Source organism: Drosophila sulfurigaster, chromosome 3 (genome assembly GCF_023558435.1).
Source record: "Drosophila sulfurigaster albostrigata strain 15112-1811.04 chromosome 3, ASM2355843v2, whole genome shotgun sequence".
In the NCBI taxonomy this organism is placed as follows: domain Eukaryota; kingdom Metazoa; phylum Arthropoda; class Insecta; order Diptera; family Drosophilidae; genus Drosophila; species Drosophila sulfurigaster.
The window spans coordinates 2,021,443-2,040,782 of record NC_084883.1 but is presented as its reverse complement, the minus strand read 5'-3'; the positions used below and the strand labels follow the sequence as shown (position 1 = coordinate 2,040,782).

The 19,340-nt window shown below is 42.0% G+C and overlaps 2 protein-coding genes across 9 annotated transcripts; both read left to right on the top strand.

Moving 5' to 3' along the window:
* Window positions 1-410: 410 nt before the first annotated feature.
* LOC133840266 (ribosomal RNA-processing protein 8) lies at window positions 411-1,678 on the top strand. The gene has a single exon (XM_062272014.1). The coding sequence runs from the start codon at window positions 507-509 to the stop codon at window positions 1,590-1,592; it is 1,086 nt and encodes a 361-aa protein (XP_062127998.1). The 5' UTR covers window positions 411-506; the 3' UTR covers window positions 1,593-1,678.
* A 477-nt stretch (window positions 1,679-2,155) lies between these two features.
* LOC133840471 (protein 4.1 homolog) lies at window positions 2,156-18,871 on the top strand. Of its 8 annotated transcripts, none has more exons than XM_062272318.1 (17): window positions 2,177-2,249; window positions 2,557-2,833; window positions 9,383-9,487; window positions 10,391-10,603; window positions 10,667-11,112; window positions 11,173-11,325; window positions 11,382-11,740; window positions 11,801-11,925; window positions 12,247-12,372; window positions 13,171-13,324; window positions 13,802-13,851; window positions 14,215-17,244; window positions 17,492-17,713; window positions 17,843-17,944; window positions 18,052-18,213; window positions 18,459-18,569; window positions 18,638-18,871. In XM_062272318.1, the coding sequence occupies exons 4-17, from the start codon at window positions 10,457-10,459 to the stop codon at window positions 18,701-18,703; spliced, it is 5,253 nt and encodes a 1,750-aa protein (XP_062128302.1). In that variant the 5' UTR covers window positions 2,177-2,249; window positions 2,557-2,833; window positions 9,383-9,487; window positions 10,391-10,456; the 3' UTR covers window positions 18,704-18,871. The 8 variants fall into 8 exon arrangements, with proteins under 8 accessions (XP_062128303.1, XP_062128307.1, XP_062128305.1 ...); XM_062272320.1 differs by lacking the exon at window positions 12,247-12,372 and adding an exon at window positions 12,660-12,686 and having other exon boundaries at window positions 2,178-2,249; XM_062272325.1 differs by having other exon boundaries at window positions 2,180-2,249; window positions 16,669-17,244.
* The last annotated feature ends 469 nt before the right edge of the window (window positions 18,872-19,340 follow it).

Below are 19,340 nucleotides of genomic sequence, written 5' to 3'. Positions count from 1 at the left end.
ATTTATTCACATTAAAAAAAATCAAACACACGGACATTGCAAAATTGTAAAAGGATTCCATTTGGTCCACGTATCTGTACGTTAAAAACTGATTGTCATAGTTACGATTCTTAGCCTAAGAGATCAACTTTCCGAGCAGCACATTTTCGTCTTCAGTTGTAAAACCAAAAACAAACGAAAAATAAATAATAAATTTTAAGTTAATTAGTTCGTACGTAAACACGTAAAAAGCGAGAAACCGAAAATTATAAATTAATAATAAATACAAAGAACTTGTTAAACTTTAGTTTAGTGCAAAAATAAAAAGTATTTAAAAGAAAATGTTGTTCTTATTAAAAAAAATACATTTTAAATAGCCCGCCTTTTGAATAAGTTGGCAGCACCATTACTTACGTATATTTCAGCAAACTGCGTGCGGTCACACTGAACATAACAAGCCAGCTTCACGTGGTCCTGGATATTTTGTTTTGATTTGTAATAAATAACAAATAAAACAAAAATCAAAAATGGCGTTTGAGGTGCCAGCGTGGGATAAAGGCGCACTAGCTGTTAAATTCAAACCTGGAGCGACTCCGGCAATCGATATCCCCAAGACGAAACCGAAGAAACTCAAGCAGAAAAAACCCAAAGTAAAGAAATCGGAAAGAAAACAAAAATCAAAAGTTAAGCAGCAAATAAACAGCACATACAGACTGGGCAAAGGACCGCTGGCACCGCCAGTTGAATCCTCAGATTCTGAAGCAGATGACGAAATGCGTGCCATGCACAAGATCCGCAGTGGACGCATCGAAAAGCAGAAGCCACCAGTCAAAGCAGCAAAGGATCAAAAGAAACAGCTGACGCTGAAGCCAGCTCTTCTCCAAGCTGCCGTAGAAGCGATGGAAACTACACCCACTATTGCATCTGCCCCTTCCGCTACTGCAGCACCAGAAGGTGCTTTGGCCAACAAACTGCATGCGGAGCTAATGGGCGGGCGCTTTAGATACATCAATGAACAGCTTTACACAATGAACAGCAAGAAGGCGGAGGACCTCTTTCGCTCCGACAGTGGCGCTTTCGATGCTTACCATGCTGGCTATCGCCAACAGGTGGAGAAATGGCCGTCAAATCCATTAAACCGCATCATCAAGTTGGTAAAGCGACTGTCGAAAACTGCTGTAATCGGTGACTTTGGCTGCGGAGAAGGTAAACTAGCGCAATCGGTACCCAACAAGGTGTATTCAATGGATCTGGTTTCGAGGAGGGCCGATATTGTGGCCTGTAACATCACCAAGACACCGTTGGAGGCACAAGCTCTGGATGTGGCCGTCTATTGCCTATCATTGATGGGCACCAACCTTAACGATTATCTTCTTGAAGCGAACAGAGTGCTGAAGCTGCACGGCAATGTTTACATCGCAGAGATCCAGTCGCGTTTCGAAGATGTGCGAGAGTTTATACGTTTTATGACTTCATGTGGATTTGATCTCGTTAAAAAAGATGTGGCGGTGAATTACTTTTACTTCTTTCACTTCCGAAAGATGCGACATGTGGGCAAGGATGTTAAACTGAAACCGTTCTCGCTGAAACCATGTCTCTACCGCAAACGATAATAATTCTGAATACATGCAATAAATGTAGTTAAAAAGAAAAATCGGTAATATGTTTTATTGTTTTTAAAAAATAACAACTAGTGTTGTTATAAGCGAAGATTGAATACATAGATGAAATTAATTTTCAAGATTTTGGATAGGTAGAACAACAACACTTGGAGATTAATTCGAAAGGGCCATGAAGCTAAATGAATTACTTTATTTTTAGCATATACACAAAATACTGCCACCTCGTGAATCTGGGTGGTAAACACATTTGAAAGCAATATATTTAAGACAACTCACTCAAAAACATTTTCTTTTTGTGTTATAAATTGTTATAAATTTGAAAATCACAAGTTATTCTTTAAAATACTCTTTTTTAAAATTAACTTTTAACGTCCTCACTTGTTAACATGCTAGTATTTATAAATGTGGTATATTTTTGAGTATAAAAGAAAATATACTTTAACATACAAATTATGGTCACCCTTGAGGCATTATTCTGTGTGAGATTGTGACGTCACGCTCTCTAACGGCTCCCAAAAGCCTCTCGTGAGTTGATTCGAATCGTAGGCAGTGGTTGTTTGGCAACTGCTACTTTGACGCTCGAATGCGATTTGACTTCTCAGTACTAGTTTGCTCTTCGTGCGCAGCAATTCGAATATTTTTACCACGGTACGTTAACTGAAACGCATTCGTAGTCCCAATAGGCAAAAGGAAAAAAATAGAAATAAAAATAAAGCAGGCAAGAGAAATGCCAGAAAAATCAAAGCATCTGTACACAAGTTGCAGAAAACGCGCGCAATTCGGTGTTTATAAATAAAACATTATACCGTATTTCATTTATTTACTGGTGGTGCAATTTTCACACGCCCACGCCTAGTTTCCAACCCCATACCCCCTTCCCCAAAGCTAACCAAATTATTCTCTCACTCTCTCACTCAATATTCTCTATTACTCACTCAACGTAAATTTTCAACAGGTATTCAACGACGATAACAACAACAATAACAAATTGTCTTTTTTCGTGCTCAATAGAAAAAAGTGGCCAAGAATTTGTTTATTTGTATGTGTGCATGTGTTTATTTGTATGTGAGAGTTTGCGAAATCAACTAGAATCGTTTGTGAAAAGTGAAAACAGCACGCAAAGCCAAGTTCAACTTACAACTTCAATCTGAAAATCATAACTGAAAAGCGCCGCAAAGTATTCAACGCTTCCCAGTGGATTTACAAGCGAATTCTAAAGCAAAGCTTTAACCGTAAGTAACGGCAGCTTCAACACCAACTTTAACTCCCAACTACAACTTCGAGTTCATTTCAACGAAATGGAGTCGCGCCATTTACCATTTCAATCAGCTTACGTGCAAGCTACAACGCTACAACAAGCTCGTAATTATTATTTTTTGGGCTGTGGTCAGAGTTTTCAGTGGCCTGCTTCGTTGACGTCTCCCGTCTCCGTTTCTGTCTCCACATTTTATGCTTTTGACATACACAGCCAGCACAGTATGACTTCATAGTTCCCGCACTCTTGCACACACACACGCGCAGTCAGCAACACTTACATTCACATACATAAAAGCTATGCAAGCACCGCACTCTCTGGCACACACCTAAACAAACGAGGTCTCTCACTCTCTTACTCTCTCTGTATTAAAATGCAGAGAGCGAGAGAGGAGCGTGAGTGAGCGCGAGAGTCGACGTTGTCGCTTTTTGGCCATAGCTCCGTTCGACAAGCTTTTATTGTATCTTCTCTACGTATCTTTTTGATTTTCTTGCCTTTTGCAACTGCGACGAGTTTGCGGCCCACATTGTTGTCGTTTGTTCTCGTCTTCTTCTTCATCATCAGCATGTTGCCTCTCACTCTATCTGCGTCTCGTTTGTCAAATTCTGTGTTTTTCTCTGTTGCTTCGCATTTTGTTGTGGCTTACGTCGGGGAAAAATAAGGGCTGGAAATCAAGAAATTCTTATTGGCGCGTAGTCAAGGAAACTGATTCAACACACAAATCAAGCCAAAGCAGATCAGATACTAATATAAATATAAATATTTTTATACGTATGTATGTATATGTTTACTTAATGTGTAATGTGGCAAGCAGAGCTTCGTCATTGAGTCACATTGAAATTGAGTAAAGCATTCAATTATCAAATGTGGATACTAAGTAAGAAACAGCGCAGTTAGTCGTGCTTTCCGCTTAGATTGTTGTGTTTTCGATGGCGACGTCACTGGGCCAAAAATAGACTCAGCAGCTGCCATGGAAATTGATCGTTGAGCAGGTTATATTTCTTATCACTAAATTCTGCTTTGTACATTTGTATGTTTTTCACTATTGGCATGCTCGAGATATCAAGGCTGAAAAGCTAAAGGAAGTCGTGAGAGCTTTTTTTGTGAGCACAGTTCACACACACACACATACATATGTACAATAATTGAATCACACACGACATTCAGTGATAAGATTCCAAAACAAAACGCTGTGCGAAAAGTTATCAACAAATATGTTGCGAGTGTATTTATGGGTTATGAATGGCAGGTGACTCTTTGCCACTGAATGCGTCAGCCTTAACGGCTTTTCACAAGTGACGGAAATTGGAAAAACGCCATAGAAAGCCGTCGTAGACATGTCGGGGAATTGACCCAAATATTGCAAGCAGTCGAAGAAAAATACATTCACATTCACCTTCACACGCATTACCATAAAAGACAACTTCTGGGCACTGCAAGCCAAAAGAGAGTTAAGATCCAGAGCCAGAGAAGAGCTTGCATTAGAAACCGGTTTGCTGGCTTCTGGCCAAGAAATTGGCTACACAGCAGACAAACAAATAAAGGAAACGAGCAAAGCAAATGCTAATAACTGTACAACAGAGAAAACTGAGCTGCTTGAAAATTATAATAAACTGTGGAGCGACAGAGCAGAGCCAAAGCCAAAGCAAACGACTTAACAACACGCAACACACACACACACACACAATCAAATGTGAAAAACGCTGTGGAAACCTGAATTCAGTTAAAGTCAGGTTCCCCTTACCAACAGCCACAGAGGCAACAAAACAAGGTGTGTCGTTAGAAGAGGCCCAAAAAAGAGTAAAGAGAGAGAGAGAGAGAGAGCTGGAGAACAGAAGCGTAACAAATGGCTCTCTTAGCCAAAGTAAGGCTTGATTGTTAACTGAATATTTGGGCCAAATGCAACGAGTTGGCACTTGAAATGTCGTCTACTTAGCAAATGATTAGTTCCGATGTTTCGCCAAGTTACTCTCGAATTTATGTGCTCCCCTTTAAAAGGGGGATTGAGTAGCTATTTTTGAGTCTCTTCTAGTCAATTCAATCTGTCAACGTTTTCACTTCCGAAGCTAAACGCTTTCCCCTTAAACTCACACACATATTTCGCATTGAATTTTCTATTTTTATTTGTTGTCGCATCGATTTTTATTGTTGTCGAACAGCGGGGGGAAATTGGGATTGGGATTGGGATGGGGATTGGGGGGAAACGCTATGATTTATGTGGCCAAAGTGCCAGCTGTGTATTTTGGTTTTGTTTACTGTGCTCAACAAGGGGGCCACCAACGCCATCGCCATCTACATCGCATCGTCTCGCCAACTCCAGCTGTCATCTATTTGTGGGTGGGTCCAGAGTTCGTTGGCCAACTGCGAAGGGAGGACTTTAAATAGCAAAACGTATAACGTTGGGGCGTCACTTTGACGCACAGTCAGTCAACGCAGTCATCGCAGTCACTTTGTGGTCGTGTTTGCTTGCAACACTTTTGATCAGAAGCGAGCCGACTTGGGGCGGCAATTAGTCAAGCGCCATTGAACAAAAGCTGCTGACAAATACCCGAATTGAGCACATATCGCTTGTCTATATTGCATTGAGTAAGTACAATAAGTACTTTAGATTTGTTGTCAAGTGTTTCACACACTTTTACACTGCCCAAGTTATTAGATGACGCTTGCCGGGTTCCTGCTAACTGGAGCGGATGGATCTGGCTTATCGCTGTCAATATTGCAATTTGTTCTTTATATACACAAGTATATTTAGTATTGCGATAACCGCAAATGGCAATAATTTTCGATATGGATGTGGAAGTACTACTTATAAATAGTACGTGCATAATATAATGCAATTGCATTGAAATACACCCTGAGTCATGTCATATCGATTGACCCATTTAATTATGTTGTTTTCTCGCCGCCGCAGCAAACCAAAACAACTTATTTCTTTTGCACGCACACCCAAAAAAAATATGCGCCCAAATATCTCAGACTTTTGTGTAGTCAATAAATTTGGATTTTCATTTCGCCTCATTTGTATACCCTCGACTCAATACGCAAGAGTGCCAAGGAAAGGGGTATTCATACTAAGAAGTTAAGTTATATTCCCAAGAGAGAAGTTCTCCACAGAAAAATGTATGTTTAATACAAACAAGCAACACGTCTAATTATATATTATAAAACTCTCTAAAATATATTTTGTATCTAGAGAGTATTTTCTGGTCAAGCATTATCTTACCATCGATGTCAGTTGGATATTTTGTGTATTTAGGAAAAATGCGAAATGAAATTTCTCGCGGAAGTAGTCCAAATAGTGGGTCTGGCCAACAGTCCCTATCCAACGCTTTCATGCTTATTAACGGATGTGAGCACCGCCCGCAACTCTTTCACTCTTTCAACATATATACAATACATTCTGAATAGAATTTATGGGCAACGCTTCGTTGATTCACCCACAACTCCCGTCGACAGCGAAAAGTTCTGTGCATTGTGCATTTTACATGTGACCATGACAAAGCAACGCGAACGCGACGTTATAGCCATGTTTTGATATCGACTTGCAAATATCTATAGTCGACTTTCCAAACTGACGTCACTGGAGCAGCTTGAACCTTAGATGACATAATGGCATGACGGAATGTGGACACACATGCTTCTCATACACTGCGTTGGGATTGGGGCTGGGGTTGGTGTCGGGGGATTGACGGAGAGTTCGCTTGAGTTAAGGTTCACGTTCATATTCATCAAGGTACTTACAAGCTGTTGTTGCTGTTGCAAATTGAATTTGATTTAAGTTGTATTAAATTAAATTTAATTAGAGGGATCGCTGAGTGAGTGAGTGCACAGTGGCAACTCAATTGGATTGACCGACCGCCAGTCAAGCAGTCTGTCAGTGTGTCTGAATCTTTTATCGTCGCAAGTAGCATTCCCAGAAACTCCAACTTGAATACTTTTCGGCTGATGAATGCGTATGCATACCGGTCACGTATTTATTTGGCTGTCCGCCTGTCTGTCTGTCTGTCTGTCTGTCGATAGCTTTTTGATGACGCCTCGACGACGCAGTGTGGCAAACATCGCCATGATTAGAAGAAGCACACCCAGACAACAGACAACGTCCCAGCTAAGCTCTTTGCTGATCAGCACACAATGTGTACACACACGCATAGATATGTACATATACAATACACCCATTCGTAGTGTGTGTCTTTCAGCTACTTGATGAATTTCACCTCGACCTCCTTCAATTGAAGCGTTCTTCGCTCTGCTGTTCTTCTGTTTTTGGGTGTCGGCGGCATCTTGCAAAATAAATGTACACACTACGTATGTGTATGTGTGTGAGTATGCTTGTTGCAGCAATGAAATGGCTGCTCTACAATAAACAATTTCAATAATTTGTGGAAATGCCTCTTGAGTCGATCCCGCTAAACATTCTAGCATATACAGTGATGATGATGTCATCGTTAATGCGATACAAAAATAAATCATATTGCCAATCTAGAACACAATCTAACCAAGTATATAGTATACGATGTGTTAATGAAGTACAGGGATTGCTTCCATATGGGAAACTCTGCAGATTTGCATTTCGAATTGAGGTTACTCGATTAGGTTTTATACTTTTTTTTTTTAATATTTACTGCCATGATTATTTTGCACAACATATCTGAAGCTAATGCATTCCAATTAACGAACTTTCACTGTATTTGTTTATAAATGAATGTAATCGCTAATCGCATTTAACACGATTCGTTTGGAACGAATTGCTGTGCTGCTCGCCAGATAATCATTGAGATTCATGTGATTCATCTGGCATTCGTCAGGCAGTCAAGCAGTGAAGTGTGCCCCCAGACACGAATTGCTGCGAATACTTCACTCTCGATTGACTTGGAATGTAATTCATGAGGTGCACTTGCCATACAGCCAATTGCCTCACGTCGATGATGTCAACAACTATGGGAACAGAACAGATTGCCAAAAAATGAAATATTTCAAAAAACAAAACCATTTAATAATAATAATGCTACTGCTGTGTGTGCCATGAGTTGGATGAAAATAAACCCAGAGACTCGAAAATTAAGTATATATTCGTAGCTAACTAAATTAGATGTTTCTCTGCTTTGTTTTCGATTCTCAACAGTAGTATTTTAGCAGGCTCGATGACGCCATTGACGCCGCCGCAGCCGCAGCCGCAGCATTGAAATTGTGACGCGATCTTTTTGTATTTTTTCGAGAGGTTTTTCGGTTTTTGGATTTTGATTCGATGCCGCCATTAAAAATTATCTACATAGAAGTATCTGGTCGTGTGTGTCTAGTATGTTATTTTGTTGCTATATTTTTTTTTGTTTTTTTATTGTTTAAACTGATGTTGCTGTTGTTGTTATTGCCTTGATCCAAACTGGTTCAGCCTGTCCGGCAATCGTGAGCAAATATTCTGCCTGCCACATGTGCGAGTCTCTAACTCAACACGACTCGAGTCGACTCGAGTCAACTCATCTCCTCTATAGCAACGAATGCAACACATTTCCAATCAATTAAACTATAAATTGATCACTTGGAATTACACTCCTCCCTCACAACTATTCCCCTATTCTCCAGTAAAATCATCATCAGAATGGGGTTGTTGTCTGAGCTCTCTCAGTCGTAGTCTCTGTTCCGTTGTGGCTGGGTGTGGTGCAACCCAATGCGAACAATAGCGTCATTCCGCAACGTTAGGCCACAGAGATGTCTATTACAAAAAGAAATATATTCATATTTTTGCATATAGTATATATTTCTATATACATAAGTCTGGGTTGCTGTGACTCAAGCCGGGTACAAGCACGAGAACATGACGCTGTTTCCCATTGCCGGCTTATATAATACCCAGCATAATCACTAACTGAAGAAGAGAGAGAGGAGGTTGTGTGTGTGTGAGAGACTTATGTCACTACTGTGTTCACTCCTATATGAATACCAAACTTAATTCAATCTATTAACTATAACAAATAAGAATTTCAAACCTTTGTCTTCAATTCTAAAGACGTCATTGAAACATGAGTTTCAAAGTTTGCTATCAATTGTTAATAAGATGAAAATATGAAATATGTAAGACTTCCAGTGACTACTGTAGTTAAATATTTTCATTTGTTTGCTCAGCTTTTATCTCAATGTGTCGAGGGTATTTGACTTTGATTAATCTGCTAAAGTCGACAGGATGTTGATCGCTCTGAGCAAAACTTCCCTTCTGCTCTGCTGCTGAATATAATCCACAACTTACAGTGAAACATCTGCCTACTTTCTACCACAAAATATAAGAGGAGGGAGAGGGCGTGACTGGTCATTTGGATATGATTTAATTACGCGTACATCTTGCTACGCTTTTGACCTATCATAAGTACAGCAACGAATACTTAAACTGAGTTGCTTTTTAATAGCCGTTTGTCAGTGTCGAGTTTTACAGTTGCGTCTGGTGATTAATTTGTGGCTTGGACTTTCGCTAGTTAAATGTACATTTCAACACAATTTATAATAACAGCATTTCTCATATTTCCACTATTTGCAGCTCGCCGACCAAAAAAACCACAGTCCAAGATAAAAACAAACAAAAAAAGCACAAGGGAACAATACGAAGAAGTTATTTGCAGAATTAAAATTGCGCTCAATTCAAGTAAGTGTAACTGCGATTACTCGTACCGGTTTCGTACTATAATGTCATCATGTTGCATGACATCATGGGTCAGCCTTTGGGGTGGCTTTCCGACATCCATTTCTTCCTTCTCTCCTGCCCCCTTCTACTGCATGTGCAATTTGTGTACAGTTGAAGTAATTTCATAGCTGTGTCCCAGTTGCCTTACGAGCTGACGAATCGCGCGCCTGGCGCCATGCGAATATAAAACTGTTGAACCGACTGGCTGTCGAGTGTACTCATAGTACTCGTGGAAAAGGAAACAGTTCTGCGATGGCCGCCTAATGAACGGAAAGTCGACCACACGCATTCATTCGCAGGCTTGCTGCAACATCCGGCGAGGCAGGCTTCGTCTTCCTGCCCCATTCTTGAACGCAGCACTTAACAAATTGCTTACTGCAGTGTCGTAATACCCTATCTGTATGTATGTAATATTTCGCAATCACACAATTAACTTGTATACGCTTCGAATGGGTTCTATAAAAGAAAACTTTCTAGGAAACACTTTTGGTTGCGTCACTTAATAAGTAAACATTTAGTCTCCTTGAACTTAATTTGTTATGAATCAATCAGGTTGTACTGTCAAAAGTAAAGCATTGAACTTCCTTGAACTAAATTTATTGCGAATCAATCAGTTTCATCTACAAAAAGTAGCGCATTGAACTCCATATTCGCAAAAACTTTGTTTATTATACGAGTGCATTCACCCCACTTCAACACTTTAAACCAGTTGAGTATCTCGAAGATGATCACTTTTATCTGATCATTAGGTCAACTCAAATGAGTGTGCAAATGTTTGTCCGTTGCCGGGTATTTCCTCTTCGACTACTTCCGATTTCTGCTATTTGTTAAAATTGTACTCACACATTTGTTTTACTCTTGCAGCGACCCGTGTCTCTAGCTCTCCTGCTGCATCCATCAAACTGTCTGCGTAGCTGAGCAGTCGTAACGATGCCTGCGGAAATTAAACCATCCGCGCCTCCAGAGCCGGAAACTCCAACAAAGAGTAAACCGAAGAGCAACTCATCAACGTTCTCGAAGGCCGCCTTGGCGCGTGTCACACTTCTGGATGGCTCCATCCTGGACGTGACCATCGATGTGAGTACAAAACATAACACATAACATTTGCATAAACTAAACTAAACTTCCATTCGATTTCAGCGCAAAGCCAAGGGACGTGACCTGGTAAACTCGATCTGTGCTGGACTCAACATCATTGAGAAGGACTACTTCGGTCTGACCTATGATACGCCGACCGATCCTCGATCCTGGCTGGATCTGGAGAAGCCCGTGGCGAAGTTCTTTCGCACAGATCCCTGGCCATTAGCGTTTGCAGTCAAATTCTATCCGCCGGAGCCATCGCAGCTGCAGGAGGACATCACGCGCTACCATCTCTGCCTGCAAGTGCGCAATGACATTCTTGAGGGTCGTCTGCCCTGCACATTCGTGACTCACGCATTGCTTGGCTCGTACCTGGTGCAGTCGGAGATGGGTGACTATGATCCCAAGGAAATGCCGACTCGGGCCTATCTCAAGGACTTTAAAATTGCACCCAATCAGGCCACGGAGCTGGAGGACAAAGTGATGGACTTGCACAAGACCCACAAGTAGATTTTGAAATCAAATTGCTGAATCTTGCGGAACTAACTTGTTCTATTATATTGCAGAGGTCAATCGCCTGCTGAGGCCGAACTCCACTATTTGGAGAATGCCAAGAAGCTGGCCATGTATGGTGTGGACTTGCATCCTGCCAAGGACTCAGAAGGCGTTGACATTATGCTGGGAGTCTGTGCGTCCGGTCTGCTGGTTTATCGCGACAAGTGAGTTACCTCAAACCTACTGATGTTCCTACTGAACTAACAACCCATTCTTTTAGATTGCGTATCAACCGTTTCGCTTGGCCAAAGATCTTGAAGATCTCGTACAAGCGTCACCATTTCTACATCAAGATACGACCAGGAGAATTCGAACAATACGAATCCACCATCGGTTTTAAGCTTGCCAACCATCGGGCTGCCAAGAAGCTGTGGAAGTCCTGTGTGGAGCATCACACCTTCTTCCGTCTGATGACGCCAGAACCCAACACCAGGTCCACACTGTTCCCACGCTTTGGCTCCAAGTACCGCTTCTCGGGTCGCACCCACTATGAGAGCAAGGCTACGCCCGTCGACCGCACTGCGCCCAACTTCACTAGAGCTCTCTCAGGCGCTCGTCTCTCCTCTCGCAGCATGGACGGTTTGTCTTTGAGCTTGCCTTCGTAAATTCCTTTTGGCTAATCAATCTATTATATTCTAGCTCTGGCCATGGCTGAGAAGGAGAAGGTGGCTCGCAAGAGCAGCACCTTGGATCATCGCGGGGATCGCAGCAACAATGCGGATGCGCACAGTCGTAGCCCCATCAAGAAGGACAAAAAGGAAAAGGTAAGGCAAAGAGGACGAACTGATGCGCATTGCTCTACATGAGTTGAACTTGTTGAATGATTACTGGGAGTTAACAAAAACATAATTTTGTTTACTTTTTTTCTCGGTTTGTTTGTTACTAACTCTCATTTACAAACCAAAACACGAATATAATAATTAATATTAATAATGATAATGATAATATTGAATGATAACACATGCACACACACTCACACACTCAACCAATTGCAACATAACTACAACAACTACAATCGCTCGACATTCTGCCCATTCTAATACCAAATTTGTTGTGGCAACCCCGCCGAAAATCCGTTTAATCAGTTAATACGCGAATCGAGCACCGGTACAGCTTCGGCTTCCTCGCAGAGCTCGCTCGAGGGAGATTATGAGACTGAAATCGCTGCCGAGGCGGTGTCCGCTGCTCCCGACTTTTCGTCTCCTCCTCAGGTTACTTTTCACACTTTTCTACAATTTTCCTACAGCGAATTACCGCCGATTACCTTTCTGCCAATTTATCAATATATATTATTTCTTTGGCTTTAAGTCAGCATTGTTTATTTCTTATTGATGTGAGCTTCTTATATTTCCTCAAAATCCCACTATCAATCGATGTGGAATGAATACCAATACCAAATATGCATTTCTCTTTATCCATGTACTATATATAATTTATTTATTAATTTTGTGCTTAACTATATATTTTTTGTTTTGATTACATCATTGATCTCTGGTAGCCCATGTACGAGGACTCCCTATATATGGTAATTTTTGTGTAATATAAAAGGAATACAATTCAATTTCGATACTATTCTATTCTGATCGTATATACACTATCTCTCTAAAATTGTAAATATTTTGTCTGATTTACATATGCTTCAACTATCCTAACTAGCTATACATTTTATTTGTTATTCTGTTAAGTCTAAATTGAGCTCTCAGTGTTGTCAACCTCATTTGCAAACTCTCATTTAATATTTCTGTAAATATCTGTCGAATGTCCTTCACTATAACTACAATCTACTACTATATACACAAAGCATTCATGGGTAAAAAAAAAAAATAGTCAACTATTTCATTTAAAACTGCATTTGTTTTGATTTTGTACAGTTTAATTATGTATTATTTTTGAGCGCTTGTTTTATTATTATTTTGTTGCATGTAAGCTGCTTCATCCAGAAATTCCTTTTGTCTTGTGCTCTTCTGAGAATTTGAATTTAACTAATCACGTTTTTACTCGTATAACAGGAGGAAAAGAAACTGAAGGAGAAGGAAGAAAAGGAGCGCAAGGAACAAGAGAAGAGAGATCAAAAGGAGAGGGAAAAGGCGGAGAAAGCAGCTAAGGCAGCCGCTGCTGCTGCCGCTGCCGCTTCCGCCGCAGCCGCTGGATCTGGCGTCAATGGTGAGCTGGTAGAATGATTGTAAGACTAGAAGTCTTTAATAATAACTTTGGAGCAAGAGAATCGGATAATGTCATTAAAAGTACATTACAACCAATTGAAGACAGTTCTCAGTCAATTGTTGTCATGCTGAGCACGTCAATCATTGAGCATATTATTAAACTCTTTTGTGAATAATATTAGCTATATTTGCAATCATTTATTGCCCTTTAAATTTGTTCATAAAATTTGTGCTGAATGCTAATTGTTTACAATTACTTAAAGATATAAGTCGTAAAAATTTGATTATAGCTCAGTCATCTGAAATTTGTTTAAAAAATGAATATAAGAACATATACATATATACATATGTTGAAATATATTTCAAGCCTAGCAGATATCTATAAGTTAAATATTGAATCACTTATACAAGATAATAGTGTGTACTCGAAGCATTGAATATAGTACCTTACTAATCGATTCATTATCTTATTTAACAGGCAATGACGACCTGAATGACTCCAATAAATCTGATAAATCGGGCAGACGCGTAAGTATAGTCTTTTATGATAAACAAATAGAAATAGTATTTAGCAATAAGATATATAAATATTTGATTAAAACGCTAAGATTTAATAAGTAAAGTAAGATTGAAAAATTGCACTGATTGCGCCCGAGCTCGTGTAAATACAATCCCAATTACTCCTATCCCGTGAATCACACCTAAGTTCAAATCCTAAGTAATTGTATGTTAGTTTGTATTCGTATTTTTAATCCTTTCGAAATTCTTTATAAGTTTAATTTCTTTTAATTTTGTATTTCCCCTTCCAATTCTTTTTCTTTTTATGTTACAACTTGAATTTTGATTTGTTGATGATTGACAAAACGGGAAAATGGGAAATCGGTAAAACAGGGAGTTGGTATATTTTCGTCGGGTCGCAAGAGCAAGAGCGGTTCACCGGCCAAGGATGGAAAGGACAAGGATAAGGAAATTGGTCGTCTTGGCTTGGTCGTTACCTCGGGTCTTGGTGAGCAGGATAACGGACAGAACGAGGCTAATCGCAATGCTGGCAATCGTGGCTCAGCCACTCCTGGAGTAACTCGTCCTTACGAGTATGCTGTGGATGCCGATGGCAATGCCAGCAGTCCAACTCGCAAATCCTATACTCCAGGCGGCTTCCGCTATGACCAAGATCCTAATAGTGGCAAACAACTAGGTCCCGATGGTCAGGAGCAACTTTCGCCGACCTCTCAGCAAAAGAAGATTGGCTTGGCCTTCAACTATGCGCCCGGAAATGAGAATGCGCTAAAGGAGACTGCTGAGAAGATCAAGTCCGGTCAGCTATCGCCTCGCACTCAGGACAAACTAAACCGTGGTCAGCTGTCACCCAAGTCGAGGGCCAAGCTTCTGCAGGACGGCAACTTGTCGCCTACGACACGTGCCAAGTTGCAGGGTAGTGCTGTCGATGCTGCAGCGGTGCCTCTCAGAGATGCCCAGAAGCGATCCTACTCACCAACCAAGGGAGCTGGACAGGGAGCTGGTTACTCCTCGGGTGCTCCGGGTAGTTACAAGGCCATCGGCGATAACACGGCCGATTTTCTGGAATCGCAACGCTACAATCAAGAACCCGGATATGTGGGTGTTGGAGCTGGTGCTGGCAAGTCCGGTTCACCTACGAAAGGCGCTGGGGCTGGACCTGGAGCCGGAGCTGGAGCAGGCGCTGGATCCGGAGCCGGAGCCGGATCTCGTGCAAGTGCTGGTCCAGGTGTGGCTGCTGGAGTTGCAGCTGGTGCAGGCGCAGGTGCTGCAGCTGCTGCTGCTAAACCTAAGAAGAAGCGAGTCAAGATCATGGTTATCACATCCAAATTCGACCCCGCAACAAAACGCATTGATGCAGAAAACGGTAGCATTGAGCACTCCACGGGTATCTTGGATCCAGCCACTGGTCGCATCGACACCAAGTATGGTGTAATTGATCCCAAGAACGGCACTTTGGAGGCTTTGAACACGAAGACCGGCAAGAAGGAGTTGTTCCAGGGTGATTTGGATCCCAAGACGGGCAATCTGCACTTGGTTTCCGGAGTGTCAGATCCTAAGACCGGACGCATTGATGACTCGTTGGGTCAAATTGTGTGCATTACGCCACAGGATAACCCAGTTGTCGAGCTCACCGTCATCACCAGTCGCATTGATCCTGCTACGGGCAAGATCGATACGGTTAACGGTGATGTCGAGCGTTCTCTTGGCGTTCTGAACTTGGACACAGGACTCTTGGACACCAAATATGGTGAAATCAATACCCGCACCGGAGAATTGAAGGCAATAGATCCGAAGTCTGGCAAAATTGTGGTTTCCAAGAACGTTAAGGTTGATCCGGGCACTGGTCAAATCACCATACTGGGAATTCTCGATCCAAAGACGAATAAGGTTGATCCCAATCAAGGACGCATTATTGAGGTTGGTCAGCAAATTGATCCGATCGTCGAAGTGACATCTCTGGCAGGCAAATTCGATTCGAAGAAGAATGTCATCGATCCTAAAACTGCTCAAGTTGAGACCTCAGGTGGTCAGTTCGACCCCAAGCAGGGCAAGATCGATACGAAGTACGGACAAATCGATTTGGTTAAGCACACAATCACATTCACAGATCCCAAGTCGGGCAAGACAGTTACTCGCGACATCAAGATTGAACCTGCCACTGGTCAAATTGTGCTGAAAAACCAGATAAATCCCAAGAACAACAAACCCGACAAGGACTACGCTCGCATCATTTCATTGCGCATCGTGCAGCAGCGCGTGGATCCGGCGACAAAGGCGCCCATTGCACAGGTCAGTGCTGCCAAGGATAAGGATATTGTCGTCGATCCCAAATCGAACCAGATCTGGGTGCCGACCGGTGCCAGCGATCCTAGCACTAAGGAACAACAGTACATTTCCAGCAGCGTTGATCCCAAGACGGGCTACGTCATCACAATCTACGGCTACCTCGACCCCAAGACCAACGAGATCAAGAAACAGACCAAGCTCGACCCCAATACCATCAAGATTGAGCCAACGTCCGGCAAGATCTACACAGCCACCGGAGAAGTGGACAAGGCCACCGGTGAACCGCTTTACGCTGCCACCCAAGTGGATCCCGAGTCTGGCGAGGTGTATACCAAGCTGGCTCGCGTTGATCCCAAGACTGGCAAGATTGTGATCGTGCGCATTCTGCTCATTTCGAAGACCGATGAACGTGGTCGTCCAGAGGAAATCGATCCGGAGACGTGCGAGATCGATCCGGTGTCTGGGCGTGTTCTGAAATTCTTCAACAAAACTGTTTATGTATACAATATGATTGATCCGGTAACTGGTGAAATTGTACAGGTCGATCCCAATGATCCTCGTTTCGCCGGCGCTCGCACAACAGTGACCCACACGATGACCCTTACTGGCGAAATTGATCCGGTGACGGGACGAATCAAGAGCGAATACGGTGACATCGATCCAAATACGGGAGACATTGATCCAGCGACCGCAGTTACCGATCCCGTGACGGGCAAATTGATCCTCAACTATGCCCAGATCGATCCCTCGCACTTTGGCAAACAGGCGCAGGTGCAGACAACCACAGAGACGGTGCCGATCACACGCCAGCAGTTCTTCGACGGCGTCAAGCACATTAACAAGAGTGCGCTGCGTCGCGACTCCGAGGCTAGCTCGGATGATGACATGACCAAACAGTACGCCGGCGAACAGATCCAGGATATTGTGCTCAGTCCAGGCAATCAATCAGGTGTCTCGGGCAAAAACCAAGGCAAATCCGTAAGCACGCCCACCGTGGTGAAAACGACAACGAAACAGGTGCTGACCAAGAACGACGGCGGAGTCACACACAACGTCGAGGAAGAGGTGCGCAATCTGGGCACCGGCGAGGTCACCTATTCGACACAGGAACATAAGGTTAGCCCAACATGGCACACAAGATCTCGCTTAAGCTTTCTCGCTCTCTTTCTACCTCACACTATCTTTCTCTCTCTCTCTCTGAGTCAGTCAATCTAGATTGAATTAACTTTTCATTTCTTCTCGCATTGCTATCGCCATACTTGTTGTAATTTTGATCGTTGTTGTTGATTTTGATACGTTTTATAAACTGTTGTTATTTGCGCACTAACCGACACGTTGAAACCACTAAAACCACCCCACCTAGGCTGATGCAACACCTACCGATCTAAGCGGCGCCTATGTCACAGCAACCGCAGTCACCACCCGCACAGCCACCACACACGAGGACCTGGGCAAGAATGCCAAGACGGAACAGCTCGAGGAGAAGACTGTAGCCACCACCCGCACCCTAGATCCCAGCAATCAGCAGCAACGTGTTGTCACCCAGGAGGTGAAGACGACGGCAACGGTTACGAGTGGCGATCAGGTAACGTCCGACGACGACAATATCTTTGCATGGCTGCACATTATCATTTAATGCATGAATTGATTTTCATTTCACATTTTATGTTTTTCGTTATTCGTTTCTGTTTCTGTTACTGTTGTTATCGAGTAGTATCAGCGACGCGACAGTGTGTCATCGACCAGCTCTGGCGATTCAGGCACACCCATCGATGGGCCATACGATGGCACCAGCGTGATTCGCACTGACATCCAGGTTTGTACGGAATGCAGTTTCTCAATCCCAAGCATGCAACCCTCTTGCGACTATGCCTTGAAATAGCTGCAATTCAAACTAATCGTCTCTCTTTCTACCTCATCTAGAAATCTCCGGCTTATGCAACAACTGCTACCACATCCACTGGCCCGCATGTAGAGAGCACTCGCGTGGTGCTCGGCGAGGATACGCCTGGTTATTCAGGACATGGCGAAATCATCTCTACCCAAACCGTCAGCAGTAAGACCCGCACCGTGGAAACGATAACCGTAAGTACAATCCATGGGAGGGGTCTGTGAATAGCCTGAAAACTCAATTCGACAAGTGGCAGTAGTAAGTACTCCGAGGTAGGAATATGAATTGAAAAATAGCTTGAGTTTCCTGTATTTGTTTCCGCAACTCAACTGTAAATTCCATAAGCATTAGTCTCTCGTTCAAATGGGTATATGGTTTATAAATATTTTCAAGTATAACTAACTTATACCAAGTTTTCCTCCACTCTCTCCATAAACAGTACAAAACCGAACGCGATGGCATTGTTGAGACCCGTGTGGAACAGAAGATTACCATTCAATCCGACGGCGATCCGATCGATCATGACAAGGCTTTGGCTGAGGCAATACAGGTAACATTACTTCAATCTTCATCATCTGGTTTATTGAAATTAATCATTCGCCCCATTTTACATTGCAGGAAGCGACGGCCATGAATCCGGACATGACAGTCGAGAAGATTGAAATTCAACAGCAAACGCAGTAGATTTTATAATTATTTTTTAAAAAATGAGAGAAAAATACACGAAATAAAAGCAGCACACACAGTTCACATCCACACATAAACAATCAAACAGCACTTGCAGTACACCTTTTATACTACCTACATAAAAAAAGAACACCCACACATACACACTCACGACACACAATACATGTCTACAAGTTCAATAACTTCTATAACGAGAACGAGAGCTATCCATAACGTCTTGGAGTAATTGCATCCATTTATATTTTGTATTTTGTATGTTTATTATTTTTTAATATATATTACAAACTGTTAATTACAAGAGAAAAGCTACCTTTAATTATTATGTCATAAAGTATATATTGAATGTGCAAAAGCAAAAGTTTAATGAAAATAACGAAAATGAAATGAAAGTTTATATAATATTCAATATATTATATATTAAATTGTAAACCACAATTGCATTCAGAATAAAAACAAAACCTAAATGTACACACTACTCTCAATTGCTATTTATTTAGTTCCTTTTGAATATTCGATGAGTGACGACAACATCGCCGATGGCCATCACTAATCCTTCCACTTCGTAATTAAATGAAATTACTAGCAAAAAAAAAAAAAAAAAAATGAAGAAAACAAAAATGGCAGCACAGCAAAT